The sequence below is a fragment of the Hemiscyllium ocellatum genome, chromosome 6 (genome assembly GCF_020745735.1).
Source record: "Hemiscyllium ocellatum isolate sHemOce1 chromosome 6, sHemOce1.pat.X.cur, whole genome shotgun sequence".
NCBI classification, from domain to species: Eukaryota; Metazoa; Chordata; class Chondrichthyes; order Orectolobiformes; family Hemiscylliidae; genus Hemiscyllium; species Hemiscyllium ocellatum.
The window spans coordinates 109,000,101-109,017,739 of record NC_083406.1 but is presented as its reverse complement, the minus strand read 5'-3'; the positions used below and the strand labels follow the sequence as shown (position 1 = coordinate 109,017,739).

General features: G+C 40.6%; 1 protein-coding gene across 1 annotated transcript in view; it reads right to left on the bottom strand.

Moving 5' to 3' along the window:
• rp2 (RP2 activator of ARL3 GTPase) overlaps nt 1-17,639 on the bottom strand; it is a 42,196-nt gene that overhangs the window by 13,839 nt on the left and 10,718 nt on the right. Inside the window, exons 2-4 of the mRNA XM_060826258.1 lie at nt 9,904-10,569; nt 3,993-4,107; nt 1,936-2,021 (exon numbers count right to left, since the gene is read on the bottom strand). Coding sequence (XP_060682241.1) covers nt 1,936-2,021; nt 3,993-4,107; nt 9,904-10,569 — 867 coding nt within the window. The remainder of the gene's footprint in view (nt 1-1,935; nt 2,022-3,992; nt 4,108-9,903; nt 10,570-17,639) is intronic.

Below are 17,639 nucleotides of genomic sequence, written 5' to 3'. Positions count from 1 at the left end.
GGAGGTCATAGGTTATGTTGAGGTTGGACAGGACATTGGTGAGACCTCTTTTGGAATACTGTGTCCAGTTCTGGCCACCCAGTTGTAGGAAGGATATTATTAAGCTAAAAAGGGTTCAGTGGAGATTTACCAGAATGTTGCTGGGTATGGAACATTTGAGTTATAAAGAAAGGCTGTATAGGCCAGGACTGTTTTCACTGGAGCACTGAGGTTGAGAAGTGACTTCGTAGAAGTTTATAAAATCAAACAATGAGGGGTATAGATAGAGTTAATGGTAGTTGTCTTTTCCCTAGGATGGGGGATTTCAAGACAAGGGGGCACATTTTTACTGTGAGAGGAGAGAGATTTAAAAAGGACGAGGGGCAATTTTTTTTTAATAGAGGGTGGTTCGTGTGTGGAATGAACATCTTAAGGAAGTGGTGGATATGGGAACAATTACAATGTCTAAAAGGAATTTGGATAAGAACATGAATAGATAAGGTTTGGAGGGATATGGGCCAGGGCCAGGACCAGGACCAGGACCAGGCAAATGGGACTTTAGTTTAGTTTGGAATTATGTCCAGCAAGGACTGGTTGGACCAAAGTCAGTTTTTGTGCTGTATGACTCTAAGGGCAGAAATGGGCATGTTTGCCTTGTAGGCCCTTTTATCACAAATGCACACCTAAATACTTCTTAAATGTTATGAAGTTTTCTGCCTCTCCCACCCTCAAAGGCAGCAAGTTCCAAATTCCCACAACCCTCAGAGTGAAAAAAGGGCTCTCTCACATTTCATCTAAGTCTTCTGCCACTTGCCTTCAATCTATGCCCCCGGCCATTGGTCACAAGTGGGGACATTCACCAATGATCAGACAATGCTTGGCACCATTTACAATTCCTCAGATACTAAGGCAGTCCATGCTCCAATTAATTATGACCTGGACAACATTCAGGCTTGGGTTGACAAGTGACAAAAACGTTCGCACTACACTAATGTCAGGCAATGACCATCTACAATAAGAAATTATCTAATTAGCGCCCCTTGATATTCAATGGCATTACTATCACCGAATTCCCCAGTATCTATCATCGGCCAGAAACTCAACTAGATTCACCCTATAAATACAGTGGCAACAGGAACATGGTAGAGTTTGGTAATACTGCAGCAAGTAATTCACCTCCTGACTCCCCAAATTCTGTTCATCATTGACAGGGCACACATCAGTAGTGTGATGAAACACTTCCCACTTGCCTAGATAGGTACAGCTCCAACAATACTCAAGAAACTAGAGACCATCCAGACAAAGCGCCCTATAGCACAAACTACAGCAGTTAAAACAGGTAGCTTACCAATACCTAGGCCAACTAGGGATGGGCAATAAATGCTGGTCAGCCAGGGACACCCATGCCCCATAAGAGAATAAAAAAACTGTAGGTAGCACTAAAGCAACAGTCAATCTCACCATATTGTATAATGTAAACAGAAGGTCAGGTTCATTGGATGCTAATTTCAGGGTCTTTGTCAAAGAATTGAGTTTATCTCAAAACCTTTCTAAAGAAAGCAAATCAAAACTAGATGAGCAAACTTCGTCACAGGTCTGGTATTCAATGTCTTCAACTTCAAGTGAAATGCAAAACTTTGCATTATGCAGAACACATCTGCAGAAACTGTTGAGAAAACTGGAGGCTTAGAACAATAGAAAGGCATCATCTGGAAGGTTAAAACAGACATCACAAGCAGTTGCTGAAGTTCTACAACATAGGAATAGCTGCATGCCATTCCGCCACACAATGCATACAATCTCTGCTCAATACTGACTAAATTCTCTATTTATGGTAAAACATTATAAACTTATTTTGTTGTTAATTAAGTCCCAATTTCTAACAGCAAGCATTGCAAAGACATCAAATGGCATACTCCATAGTGAAATGCTGCAATATGCCTTTTATTTGTTTACCTGAGATGCACTGAACACAGTACTGACTATATTCTGACATGCTTCCACTGCACCATCACCATTAAATTCCAATGCAACAACAGGGCCTGCAGAAAAGAAAATAAGAAAGGTTCATACAAGTTTAAAACTCAGGTGTGCCCAGTGCCCATTTCTCATGCATAAATTTCATTCCCAATGTTACTCTTTTATTCAATACTCCATAAGTAAAACAATTTGTCAGGAATGCAACCATTCTCCCTACCTCTCCAGTGCCAGCCCAGTTTGCAAAATGTTAGTTGTTAAATATTAAATACAGCATAACAAAATTAGAATTTAGTTTCAAAAGATGGTAGAAAAATCTAATACTAAAGGAGTAATCAATAGTACATTTCCTGCAAGAGCAGCACCCAAGTTCTTCCCTAAATATCCAGACCAAACACATCAGTTTGTCCTCAACACATGGAAGAAAGTGGCAACGCAGGTTGATAGAGTTGTCAAGGCTGCATACTTTGCTTCATCAAATGGGGCACTGAGAACAAGAGTTGGCAGGTCATATTACAGTTTTATAGGACCTTGGTTTGGCGACATTTGGAATACTGCATACAGTTCTGGTCACCACATTACCAGAAGGATGTGGATGCTTTGGAGAGAGTGCAGAGGAGGTTAACCAGGACATTGCCAGGTGTGGAGGACACGAGCCATGAAGAGAGGTTGAGTAGATTAGGATTATTTTCATGAGAAAGACAGAGGTTGAGGGGAGAACTGCTTGATGTCTACAAAACCAGGAGAAGTATAGACAGGGTGGCTAGCAAGCAGCTTTTCTTCACCCCCTCTTCCCCCTCCCCCCTCCGCCAGAGTAGGGGACTTAATTACTAGGGGTCACAAGTTCAAGGTGAGATGGGAAACATTTAAGGGAAATATGCGTGGAAAGTTCTTTACGCAGAGGGTGGTGGGTACCTGAAACATGTTGCCAGTAGACATAGGCACAATAGCATCATTTAAGATGTATCTAGACAGATACATGGGCAGGGAACAAAGGGATACAGATCCTTCGAAAATAGGTGACAGGTTTAGATAGAGGATCTGGTTTGGCGCAGGCTTGGAGGACCAAAAGGGCCTGTTCCTGTGCTGTAATTTTCTTTGCTCTTATATTATTTCCTCCTTTAAAAGACTCCTGAAAACTACCACATCTTTGACTAATCTTTTGGCTACCCATCCCTCTGCAACATCTCCTTATGTGGCTGGAATTGTATCTTGTTTCACACTAACCATCACATGAAAAGTACTCCATAAGCTTAAGTTTATAAAGTGCTGGACACTGAAGCATGTTGTCTATAGCCTCATTATCAGAGTTGTTAGAAGCCATCTTCCAAATTACTGCAGACCTTAGAATACTGCACTTTTACACTGTTCCAACTTAGATTACAGGGTTAACTGCTGGAACACATGATTCTGCCTAGCACGACAAAATAAGAACCTTTCGATAGTATGAATTATAGTTAAAGTCCGCAAAGTTCTTCAGCAACTTTGAAAATTCAAATAGCATTTGCCTTTCTATTACCCGATTTCAGTGAGATTACATAAAGCAATCTAATCCATCAATGTCTTATTAATGTTTCTACTAAAACCATTAAAAGAACTACCTTAACAGTTACAATTGGAACATATTTTTTTTTAAAAAAGACTTAGAAACATTATAAGCTGCAGTGGGATTAAAAGTGTGTGTCGGTGGGGGGTGGGGGCTGTGGTGGTGGTGGCAGAGGCGGAGTTGGGACAAACAAAGACAATGATTTCAGTCTTCCCAATATTTGAGATGGAAGTTAAATGACCCATTAAGGAATGGTGGCAGTAAAACAATATACCAAGTATGTATGACGCATTGCTTGAGGTGAAATTCTGAACTTATTGACACATTGATCATTACAAACATTACATCTGACTGTCCAATAGACCATGAGACAGAATTGAGGCTAGTGCTGGAAGAGATGAGGTGGTGGTTGAAGATTACATAGATTTAGGAAATGGATTGATTAATATTGAATAAAATTCCTGTTCCCTTCCCAAACACCTAACTTTACCTTGCTGAAGTAGTGGAATAAAATCTGCTGCTTTCTCCTTAAATACTCTGTTGGCATCATCTGGCCGCATTGAAATTTCTTTTGTTTGAACAAGAGCAAAATCCTTTGCAGCCATCTTTTGAAAAGTAAAAATCAAGATGTTAGATTTACTGTCAGAAGCATTCACTCAACACCAACTTAGATGATAATACAACCTTTATTTAAAACTATCTGAAAATGAAAAACTAGAATGCGAAATTGAGTTTCAAAGTCATTAGCATCAAGAGTTAATTTTATAACATCACAAAATTTCATTAGGTTAAAAACCAAAATAACTTAAGTGAAAATCTATGAAACAAACAAAAAAGTTGCCACCCTTTTTTTAAAAGGAGTTAAATATTTAACTTTGAAAGGGTTCAGTTAACTCAGCTGGCCAAATGGGCTGGTTTGCAGTGTAAAGTGACACCAATAGTGTAGATTCAGTTCAAACACCGGATGAGGTTATCATGAAGTATCCTCCTTCTCAATCTCTTCCCCTTGCCTGAGGCACGCAACCTTCAGGTTTAAATCATCACCAGTCATTGCTCTCTAATGAGAAACAATCACCTGTGGTCCGATAGGACTATGGCAAGTTTAGTTTAACTTCTTTCAAACTGGTTGAACATTCCAATGTGGCATCAGACATAGATATCGATAAGTGTCAAAGGCTGAGAAGTCAATTTTTAGGTCACCTTACCAGCAATTTCTTTGAATGGAGCTAGCCTACTTCCCGCACCTCCTCCTCCTTTGGAGTGGCCATGGGCACCCGCATGGGCCCCAGCTATGCCTGCCTCTTCGTAGGATATGTGGAACAGTCTATCTTCCGCAGCTACTGGCACCACCCCCCACCTTTTCCTCTGCTACATCGATTACTGTATTGGCGCTACCTCGTGCTCCCACAAGGAGATTGAACAGTTCATCCACTTTACCAACACCTTCCACCCCGACCTCAAATTTACCTGGACCGTCTCAGACTCCTCCCTCCCTTTCCTAGACCTTTCCATTTCTATCTATCTCGGGCGACCAAATCAACACGGACATTTACTATAAACCGACCGACTCTCACAGCTACCTAGACTACACCTCCTCCCACCTTGCCCCTGTAAAAACGCCATCCCATACTCCCAATTCCTTAGTCTCCGCCGCATCTGCTCCCAGGAGGACCAGTTCCAATACCATACAACACAAATGGCCTCCTTCTTCAAAGACCGTAATTTCCCCCCAGATGTGATCGACGATGCCCTCCACCGCATCTCCTCCACTTCCCGCTCCTCCACCCTTGAGCCCCACCCCTCCAATCACCACCAGGACAGAACCCCACTGGTCCTCACCTACCACCCCACCAACCTCCACATACATCGTATCATCTGTTGTCATTTCCGCCACCTCCAAACGGACCCCACCACCAGTGATATATTTCCCTCCCCTCCCCTATCAGTATTCCGATAAGACCACTCCCTCCGTGACTCCCTCGTCAGGTCCACATCCCCCACCAACCCAACCTTCACTCCTGACACCTTCCCCTGCAACCGCAAGAAATGCAAAACCTGTGCCCACACCTCCTCCCTTACTTCCCTCCAAGGCCCCAAGGGATCCTTCCATATCCGCCACAAATTCACCTGCACCTCCACACACATCATTTACTGCATCCGCTGCGCCCAATGTGGCCTCCTCTATATTGGGGAGACAGGCCGCCTATTTGCAGAACGTTTCAGAGAACACCTCTGGGACGCCCGGATCAACCAACCCAACCACCCCGTGGCTCAACACTTCAACTCTCCCTCCCACTCCACCGAGGACATGCAGGTCCTCAGACTCCTCCATTGTCAGACCATAGCAACACGACGGCTGGAGGAAGAGCGCCTCATCTTCAGCCTAGGAACCCTCCAACCACAAGGGATGAACTCAGATTTTTCCAGTTTCCTCATTTCCCCTCCCCCCACCTTGTCTCAGTCAAATCCCTCAAACTCGGCACCATCTTCCTAACCTGCAATCTTCTTCCTGACCTCTCCGCCCCCACCCCACTCTGGCCTATTACCCTCACCTTGTCCTCCTTCCATCATCGCACTTCCAATGCTCCTGCCCCAAGTCCCTCCTTCCTACCTTTTATCTTAGCCTGCTGGGCACACTCTCCTCATTCCTGAAGAAGGGCTCATGCCCGAAACATCGACTCTCTGCTCCCTGGATTCTGCCTGACCTGCTGCGCTTTTCCAGCAACACATTTTCAGCTCTGATCTCCAGCATCTGCAGACATCACTTTCTTCTAGCCTACTTACAACCTGTCTTTGACCCCAAGTTAACTTCTGGTTTTAGATTCTCCATCTCAAAGACAGTCTACTTTTCCTTAACCCCATTTGCCATAACCCGTATCAAGAATATCCTTTTTTAATCATTCTGAATGCAGGTCTCTATGCTATCACTTTCAACATTTGATAACATACCATAGTTATTTAAGCATATGTTCTACTAACATGATCAGTTATTATCATCAGGATATTTACACTGCAAATCTGAATTTGTGTTTAGTTAATGCCACATGGAATAGCCCAGGTTAGTAATCCAGTGGCCCACATTCAATTCCCACCACAGTGAATGCAGGAATTTAAATTCAATAAAATATTTGGAATTTTAAAAAAAAGTCTGACGACCATTGTCATAAAAACCCATCTACTGTACTCCACTAATGCCCTTCCCTTTTGGGAACAGCCATCTTTACTTTCAAACGTAGTTGACTCTTGACTACAGTTGGAAATGACCGAGAAGCCACTTCCTTATATCCACAGGCAACTAGGGATGCGGGATAACATTGCCCACATCCCATGAGTGAATTTTAAAAATGATTTAGTAATAGGATTGCAATCATTTACCTACTGTATTTCACTGCAAATTCACATCATTTCTGGTGAGACACAGGAATTGGTACTCCAGAGAATATCAGAGGAAAAACTAATATTACAACAGCTAACAAGACGCAGCTGTAACTCTTAATTACTTTAAATTTTGCGATGATCTGTTTTGGCAGACTACTTCCTGGATATCAAGTTGCAAATGAGACAAAGCTCTCCAATTGAGCAATGGCAAAAACAAATCCATTTTATTCGGCTCCTGCTGAAAGCACCCTAGTTTGGCATCAACTCTATTCAATTCCTTGATGCCTAATGTTTGAAAGTCTTACTGTTAATTTCCATAGCTTGCATTGTGACCCATAGATTAAAAAATCCCTAATTTTGACCATGCCAATCATATAAACACAAGTTGCTCTTTCCCCTATACATCTCTCAGGGATAAAAAATCATTCATCCAAGCTTAAGCATCCACTTTCTTCCATTCAAACATAAGCCCAGCTTCAAGGGTAAAGATTAAGATTTTGAGAAAGGAAATGATGGAAGTTTAATGTTATCTTCAAATGATCTAGTATTAAATGCACTGGTAGCAAAACTCTTGAGACAAAAAGGTCACAGGGCTCAAGTCCCAACCCAGAGACTGGAACCAATAAAATCTGGTCTGACACCCATCAAGAACCAAGACAGCAGTCTCTCAGAAATGAAATTGGAGTACTATCTGCCTTAAGGTGTTTGCTTAAAAACAAAATCACTGAGCATAATACCAAAGATTTGAGGGATTAGCCCAAGGGTGCTGGCCAATATTTATTCCTCAATCTATAACAAACAAAAATTGTCAGATTGATGGCTGTTGCTATTCATGCAATGTGGTGTGAATTAACCTGTTGGTGAATCTCTTATACTGCAAGTGACTTATTTGGGGGGGGGGGGGGGGGGGGGGTCATGAAAGGCAGTGAATGCAAGTTTAAACCCTTTTATGCCTATGTGGAAACCACTCGAGCTAACATATGCAGAGAAAAGGAGGTACAAAAATACCAGACTTTTTTTCCTTCCCCCAATTGTTAGCTTGTAAACATTGTGATACCTTTCCACACAGCACATTATGTTGGAGCTAAAACAAACAGGTTTTCAATAGTGCTACATAGTAACTCGTAGAAGGATTTTGTTGAAACATGTAAAGTGATGCATTTTGGGAGACTATCAAGGCAAAGGAGTACACGATGAATGATAGGATCAGTAGGACTTTGGTGTATATAGATCCTTGAAAGCAACAGGATCAGTGATACAGGATGGTTAAGATGGCATACAAGTTAGCTGGCCTTTATTAGTTGAGACGAATATAAGAGTTAGGAATAGGTCATTTATGATGCAGTTGTAGTTCCCTACTGCTGAGCCCAGAGGTCTGCGTACAAGTTCCACCTGGTCCAGAGGTGCATAATACCATGCCTGAATAGGTTAATTAGAAACTTATGATGCAGCTGTGTAAGACATTTGATTAAGTCACAATTAGAGTACTGTGTGTCGTTCTGGTTGCCATACTACAGAAGGATGTGACTACATTGGAGAGGGTACAGAGACTATTTACTGGGGTATTACCCTAGTCTGGAGCATTTCAGCTACTAAGAGACCAGATAAGCTATGGTAGTTGTCCTTGGAGCAGAGAAGGCTGGGGATTGTGGAGTTGTAGTAAGGGGGTACTGCTGATTGAGGTCTACACAATCATGATGGGCTGAGATCAGGTTGGTAGGAATGGGTTTTCCCCTTAGAAGGATAAATTACCAGGGGCACAGATTTAAAAAGTAAAGTTTAGGAAGTTGAGAGATTTAAGGAAATACCTTGGATATCTGGAACTCCCAGCCAAAACACTGCTAGATGTGGGAACCATCACAACATTTCAGTAGTATTTAGACAAACATTTCAAACACCATTAGTGTACAAGATTAGTCGTTAAATGCTGGAAAATGTGACCAGAATAGATAGATGTTTGATCGCTGGTTTGGAGACTGTGAACAGAAGGAACTTTTTCCATGCTGCAATACACTGATTATATTACACATGCCATTTCCTGTGATGATGTCATTTCCTATTGTTTTTCTCCGGGGGGTGGTGAGAGAACGTGTTTGTTGATAGAATTCTGGTTGGAGTGCCATGCTTCGGAAAACATCAACAATATCGACTTGAATCCCATTCACCATCCCGGAGAAAAATAACAGGAAATGACATCACCACAGCAAATGAAACCTAAACACAAAAAATGGGGCATACCACTAATGCTTCATCCGAAAGCTCACTGATGTTACCTAGTATGGTGATAAAACATCTGAAACCAAACCTTCCAGCTCAACAAGCAAACCTACATCCAAAACCTCAACCTGAGCTACAAAATCTTTTCAAAACTCACTATCTGACTCAGGTGACCAATTCTCACATACAGACTTTGACAACGAATGCCATTCACAATCCCAATCCTATTAACACAAATGTTACATAGAGGTTTTTCACTTGCCATCAGAAACAAGAACTCCAGCCCAGCTTACCTACATTCCACACCCAAAAACTCAAGGACATCAAATCAATGGTTTCACTCATACCATCATGGTTTTTGTGGTCCATTTGGAGGTTCAAATTGAGATCTGACTAAAATGAAGTTGGATGACACCTTAAGGTATACCTTCAAGAAATGAAGATTATATCAAGTTCACTGCACAGGAAATAATTCAACCAATCATACCAGTGTTGGTTCATTAAGCAATTCAAAATTGCATGGTTTTCTCTAGTGTCCCATTATCGTGTGTAATCAATACTTGTAGCTTGAAAAATGTCTGCTCGTTTCATTTATTTTGCTTTGTAAAATTCATTGAGCCTTCACATTTTAGCTAATGGGGCCAGAGTAAGTCACAGTCAGAACACTGCCAATGCTTGCTCCCTGGAAGCATTAAGAAATATGACAGGCTCTTCAGAGACACTGCAAAATCACAAAGCAGCTTTGACCAACTTACAAACTGCAAGTTACACTAAAATACCAAGTGTAGCCATACAATTTTCCTCACCTCGTCAATTAACTTCCTGGCATTGGCTGTTGTGTAAACTCCAGCAAAAAACACAACCAAGCACAATTCTTCGCTGTTCTTCTGCCTGTGGCCCCGTGTGACTGGAACAATACTCCTGTTCAACTCTGTGGAGATACGAACTGATTTGAACTCTTCCAAATCAGGAAGAGGAACAAAATCCTGGGGTATCGCATCTTCAGGCAACAAGGTCCAGTTGTTCTCATCTGCAACAGGGGTAAAGTCATGGACGTTGCTCCAGTTATTGTTGAAGATACTCAAACCTGCATCTTTGAACTGGTAGCCCAACTCGGGATAGTAATATTGGAAACAACCAAACTTCATGCCCGTGGATGATTCGATGATAGGTTGTGTGGCACAACATAGGAAGATGTCCATTTTTTTGCAATCACGAGTGCGGAATTGCTGACAAGCAACAACACATTTGCAGTCTGTACAGTTACGGAAAAAGACACTGCCCTTGATGGGTCCCAGAAATATCCTGCAGTTGGTGCAGTCATCAATAGTGATGGTAGCAGAGTGGTCAAAAATGTAAATGTTGCAATTTTCACATTCTTGGATGACAAATTGCTCACCGGCAACTTTACCAGGCAATCGCCCCACTGTCTGATCCTTTACCTGAACCAGCATATAGTCTTTAACATCAATCTGTTGGAATAAAAAGCAAAACAAATCACTTCAAAATATAAAAAATTCTGATCCAGTATATTGAACACAAGTAAATCTTACTGAAAATGCATAATTATACACAGTGTAAATAACAGCATGTAACAATGCACCACGTACAATTTTTCTGGCACAAAAACGACATTATACACTGCAAATCATTCGATCCCTCTTTTGTACACAATATGTTATACTCACATAAGTCGGCAATTTCAGTATTGTTTTACTTTGCAGTACCTTGTAACTGGGTGCAAAGGATCAAGCAGACGGTGATGTGAAGGTTCACAGGAGTTTAAGAGATGCTCATTCTTTGCATATTGTAAAATGGTACCATCCACACCAGCTGTTAACTTTTATACACAGTTTGATCCTGACTTTGGGAGATTTTTCAAAGCTTCAAATATTGACTGACATCTATAGTGTTCTGTGGTTGGAGTGAGGGCCATGCGTATAGTTCAGTTGGTTTATAAGTCTACAATTTATCAGACATCACCATTCTGCTGTTTCTAAACACAATGAAAATTATAAATTTTGAATTCATAAGTCATTCAATAAGCATTGAATAAGTTCACAAATAGATTTGCTTGAAATATCATTTGGTTCTGTCGAGACAGAAAGCTGAATTTCAAACTACACAATTTAAAATCATTAAAAAAGACAAAAAAAAGTTACAATCCAGCTGACAGTGGTATACAGTAGCAGTGACTAACACTGCTGCCTCACAGCACCAGGGATTCTGGTTCAATTCTGGCCTTGGGTGACCATCTATGTGGAGTTTGCACATTCTCCTCATGTGTGTGGGTTGCCTCCCGGTTCTTTGGTTTTCTCCCACAGTCCAAAGATGTGTAGGTTAGGTAGATTGGCTATGTTAACCTTCCCCATAGTGTCAGAGAATGGGCAGGTTAAGTGGACTAGCCATGATAAATATAAGGTTATGAGTATAGAGTGGATGGGATGCTCTTTGGAGAATTGGTGCAGACTTGATGGGCTGAATGGCCCATTTCTGCACAGTAGGAATTCAATGATTGGTAGTAAGAAAATGCTGAATTGCCAGAGTGGTCATCTTTTCAAAGAAATATTAAACAAAGACACCAACTGCCTGTTCCAATGGCTGAACAAAAAAAGATTTTACTGCACTGCTCAGAAAACAACAAAGGATTTTTTCCCCTGATTTATTATCTAAATTTATCCCTCGATGCTTTAGATAATACTCAAGTAAAAAGGTGATGCATCTATGCAATTTCTTTCTTCATAGTTTAAACAATGCTGATGAATTAAGACTTACTCCAACACGAAGAATCACCATCCTGGCACCCCCTTCCTAACAGGACAGTTGGTGTCCCTCTAGTTCAAGGGTTGCAGCAATGCAAAAAGGCAGTCACTGCTGCCTTCCGCATGGCAATTTGGAATGGGCAATAGTTGCTGGTACTTGCCAGAGATGTCCACATGCTGTGAACAAACAACATATAGAAAAAAAACTGCAGCGAAGAAAGTCAGTTGTACGGTTACAGCCATCTGTAGAAATGTTCTATGCACAAAACAGCGGAAGGAAATGTAATATTACTGATGTTACTCCACTTAAAATATCCCTGATTTTAACCACTCTGCTATTGCTGACTGCCACGATAGACCCAAAGCTAAACAATTCCTTCCTGAAACAGCTCTACTTCTCTTACTCACTTAACCTTTAAGCAACCCCTCGAAATCTAGCTTGTTGACCATTTGGACATCTCACCTTTGTTTCTTCACCTGTGGCTTGACATCAATTTTTTTTATAACACTCCTGTGAAGCTCCACATAACATTTTATTATATTAAAGGCACTTTATAAAAATAGATTAATGTTGAAAGCCTCATGCTTCACAAGACTCTGTTGAGGATCAATCACGGGAATGAAAGCCCACTTCAAACAGGGTGTGTGGCAGGAAAGTCAGCCTTCCTTTATTCTTCTCTGTGCCTTCAAGATCATGTTCTTCATTTCTAATTCTCAAATGAAAGTGGTTTTAGCACAGGTGTTGGTAAGTTAAGCACAGTGAGAACAATGCCAGATACCCACAAGTTCCAACGTAAGCTTACCACAATGACATTTCGAACAAACAATAGCTTTGAACATACTTATTGATGGTATTGGTCAAAAAACTTTCAATTTATTTTTGTTAGTAGAGTTAGGTATCTGGAGTACCTCATTCAGTTCTGGGTGCTGCACCACAGGAAGTATTTTCACTGGGAGGAGGTCATTACATCTTGCCAGAAAGATACCAGGACAAAAAATTTTAAATTTAAGAACAGGTTGCACAGATTGAACTTGTATTCTACAGACTACAGAAAATTAAGGTGCGATCTAATTGAGGCATATGATTAAAGGACTTAATCGGATAGACAGAGAAATAATTTCCACTGGGCAGACAGTATAAACTAGGGTTGGGTGGGGCATAGCTTTAAAACTAAGATTAGAACAATGCTCCTGTGACTTCAGGAAGCGGTTCTCCACAGAATAGTGGAAACCTGAAACGTTCGCTGTAAAGACTAATGAGTCTAGTCTTCAAATAATAGAGAAATATATAAATGTGTGTTAAGTAAGGGTAATAAAAGGAATATAGAGCAAAGACAGGTAAATATTCTGTACAGTTAAAATAGAGATCAGTTGTGATAATCAAAAAGCAAAATTGTCTGTTCTGATGTGTAGGTAGAATTTATTTCATTCCCAATATTTTAGTTAGAATGACAAATTAGGTTTTGTAGAACCAAAAAATATATGTTGTAAATAAAAATTCACAGGCACAAGAAAAGTCCCACTGTAAATGTCATCAAATGCAGGAAATTCAGCAGTTAAAAAAAATTGAAAATTGGGTGTAAAGTTTAGGTTTGTACATATGAGGGAGGAAAACTATTTTACCAGCTAGGACCAGAACTTTTAGTGGAGTAACTACCACTGAACATGTTATAAGTAGTTAGGACTTGTATTTTTTTTTGCATGTGGATTTGTAAATGGAATAAGTTTAAATTCCTACTAAACAGCCATGCCAGCTCTGAAATGTAACTTTTACATAGGCTCTGATTTCTCCATATTTTAATTATTGAAAAGAATTTTTAAAAATTAGAAAATGAAAACACTTTTCAAGTTATGTTACCCATCAATCTTGACTTTCTTACCCTCTATATTTTGCTTTCCATGCATGATGCTGCACCGAATTAAATATTTTAATTTATATTCACCAATTCAAACTCTGTAGGTCTCAAAAGGGTTTCATTCGCATGTTTGATGTGGTAACATTCAAGCCAGAAGCAAGATAGGAAAGTGTGTAATTTCTTTAAAACATTTGTGGAATCTAATCGCTAAATTTTCAAGAGCTTGTATTAATTGTAAAGGAAAAGAAAAACTGGTCCATTTAACCTGGCAGTCTTTTAGCTAGATGCTATACGACTGGCAGATACAATTAAATGCTGCAGGCATAAAACAGAGCTGCAAGCAGAGAATTTGAAGGGTTAAGCCCCAAATATTTAAACACAAAAGAAAAGCATACAGATAAAAAGATGAAGAAACAAAATCCCGTAATGACTATGATATCATCATCATCAGGAAGAGTTCTGTTCTTCCATTTGACATTAAAAAAAGGACATGAGCTTTTGGTGGTTCTGAGAAACTTGACCAACAACGAACGATAATATTGTTTTAAAAAAGTAGTTAAAAAGGAACACTACAACATTAGCACCAAAGACAAATACGCTTAAAAAAAAGTATCTTGTTGATGATCACACCTGTGAAACTGAAAGGTGAAAGCTCTGGTCAGATTGGACTCCTATCTATCCTTTCTGAATTAAGAACATATTCTGGAATTGTGCCATTGCACATTCCCATATTTTTGCTAGGAGTGGTGCAAATGCTTGTAGTTTCATAAGATGTACCCTTATTGTATCAGTTATTTAAGTGAGTTTTTTTTAATCAACACGTTCAATAATGCAAATTATATATGAATTATGATTTATAAAAATCTACATGAGATCTTGCTGATAATTATTTAATTTGGGGACATTCAGAAAATTCAAATAATTTGGTAATGGTTCCCCACAGACAGAAGAACAAATGTAGTAGACATAGACATCTGTCCTAGTCACAGAGATTCAAGGTCCCTCAAGTAAAATCTCAACTTCTGACAGAATTCTGGAAAGCTAGTTGGACCATGAAATTATATTGCTTGTTGTAACAACTCTATCGCGGTTTATTAAATGTCAAGATCCATAGCAATGTGGTTGCCTTGTCAATGCTCTCCAAAATGACCAAGCAAGGCACTCAACTAGAAGGACAGGTAGGGACTGAGATCCAATGCAAGTATTTTTTAAAAATAGCATCGGACTGTGAGCCAGGAACATCAGATTTGACTTTGCCTTAATCCACGCCCCAGTGTGGTCTATTGAATATAGAAATGAGAACTAAAGCATAGTAATCAGTGAATTTAAATACGAGAGGTTTTCATTAAAGAACAACTCACATGTTTTGGTTGTTCAGACCAAAGACCTCTTGTGTACTACATGATTCTACGTCAAACTCAGCTACAGTTTTCCTAAAAGGCACCTACTCCACATCACTTTCCTGCCAATTACATTTGTACAGGCAGAGTCCAATTAAAAGGGTTGGTGTCTTTACAATTCAAGGTACATTTTAGCTTGGTAGTTAGCTTATGAAAGTATCAGCTAATTAGAAACAATTGAAGCTGCAGATCTAGTAAAGGTTCTGATGGTTCAAACCAGTTGCCTTCCATCATGGAAACAGTTTAGAACTAGAATTAGAATCCCTACAGTGTGGAAACAAGCCCTTCAGCCCAACACGTCCATGCTGACCCTCCGAAGAGTAAACCACCCACCCTGACTAATAACCTACACTATGGACAATTCAGCATAGCCAATTCACCTAACCTGCACATATTTGGAAACCAGAGCACCCGGACAGTTTAAAAAATAATTCTTAAGATAAGGAGAGGACAGGAAGATCAGCATTTATTCCCCATGCCAATCACCCAGCAAACAAGTAAAAAAAGCATTTATCAAGTTACCTGTCTGACAGGTAGCGAGAATCAGATCTTGTAAATGAACTTTGGGTGAGGTACCAAAGGCCAACCTATTGTTCATTCCATTGTACATCAATGAAGAGTTAAATCTTTTGCTGAGAGGAGAGGGACTTGAAAACCTTAGGGATTGTAGTCCCAGGTATCACTGTATCCCACCAAAGCACAATAAGATTTCATTCTACAAATCATTTGCTTAAGAACTGGGTTAAAGACAGAGTCAAAGTGACAGAAGGATTACTTTCGGCTATTTGACCCATTGGATTCACTCTGCCATTCAATGAGATCATAGCCGACCGGACAATTCTCAATTCCGCTTTCCTGCCATTTCCCATAGATTTTGATTTCCTACTGATTAAAAAAACCGATCTCAGTCTTTAACATACTTAATGACCCAGCCACGACAGCCCTATAAAGTAAACAGCTCCACAGATTGGCTGCCCTCAAGACAAATTCCTTTTTACCTCTTTTAAACAGATGACCCCTTACTTGGAGATTATGGCTTCTGCTCCTCGAATCTACCACAAGGGGAAACAACCTCTGAATATCTACCCTGTCAAGTCCCCCCCACTAAGAACCTAATATGTTTCAATAAAAAAAAAGGGCCAAAACTGTTGACAATACTCCAGCTGTAGTCTGACAAGTGCCTTGCAAGATTATAGCAAAATCACCCACATTTTTATACTCCTTCCTTTTGAAATAAAGCTCAATATTCGAACTTGCCTACCCTGTGATCTACTGCATTCAAATGCTAGCTTTTTGTGACAAACACTAAGATTCCCAAATCCCTCTGTCATAGAGATGTACAGCACAGAAACAGACCCTTCGTTCCAACTCGTCCACGCCGACCAGATATCTCAACCCAATCTAGTCCCACCTGCCAGGACCCGCCACATATCCATCCAAAGTCTTCCTACTCATATACCTATCCAGATGCCTTTTAAATGTTGCAATTTCAGTAGCCTCCACAACTTCCTCTGGCAACTCGTTCCATACACATACCACACTCTGTGTGAAGAAGTTGCCCCTTAAGTCACTTTTATATCTTTCCCCTCTCACCCTCAACCTCTACCTTCTATTTCTGGACTCCCCCACCCAGGAAAAAGACTTTGTCTGTTTATCCTATCCATAGAATCATAGATAGAATCATAGAGATGTACAGCATGGAAACAGACCCTTTCGTCCAACCCATCCATGCCAACCAGATATCCCAACCCGATCTAGTCCCACCTGCCAGCACCCGACCCATATCCCTCCAAACCCTTCCTATTCAGATACCAACCCAAATGCCTCTTCAATGTTGCAATTGTACCAGCCTCCATCACATCCTCTGGCAGCTCATTCCATACACATACCACCCTCTGCGTGAAAACATTGCCCTTTAGGTTTCTTTTATATCCTTCCCCTCCCACCCTAAACCTATGCCCTCTAGTTCTGGACTCCCTGACCCCAGGGAAAAGACTTGGCCTATTTATCCTATCCATGCCCCTCAATTTTGTAAACCTCTATAAGGTCACCCCTCAGCCTCCGACGCTCCAAGGAAATCAGCCCCAGCCTGTTCTGCCTTTCCCTGTAGCTCAGATCCTCCACCCCTGGCAACATCCTTGTCAATCTTTTCTGAACCCTTTCAAATTTCACAGCATAGTCCCAATAGGAAGGAGACCAGAACTGCACAATATTCCAAAAGTGGCCTAACCAACATCCTGTACAGTCGCAACATGACCTCTCAAATCCTGTACTCAATACTCTGACCAATAAAGAAAAGCATATAAATGCCTTCTTCACTACCCTATCTACCTGCGACTCCACTTTCAAGGAGCTATGAACCTGCACTCCAAGGTCTCTTTGTTCAGCAACACTCCCGAGGACCTTACCATTAAGTGTATAACTCCTGCTAAGATTTGCTTTCCCAAAATGCTGCACCTCACATTTATGTAAATTAAACTCCATCTGCCACTTCTCAGCCCATTGGCCCATCTGATCAAGATCC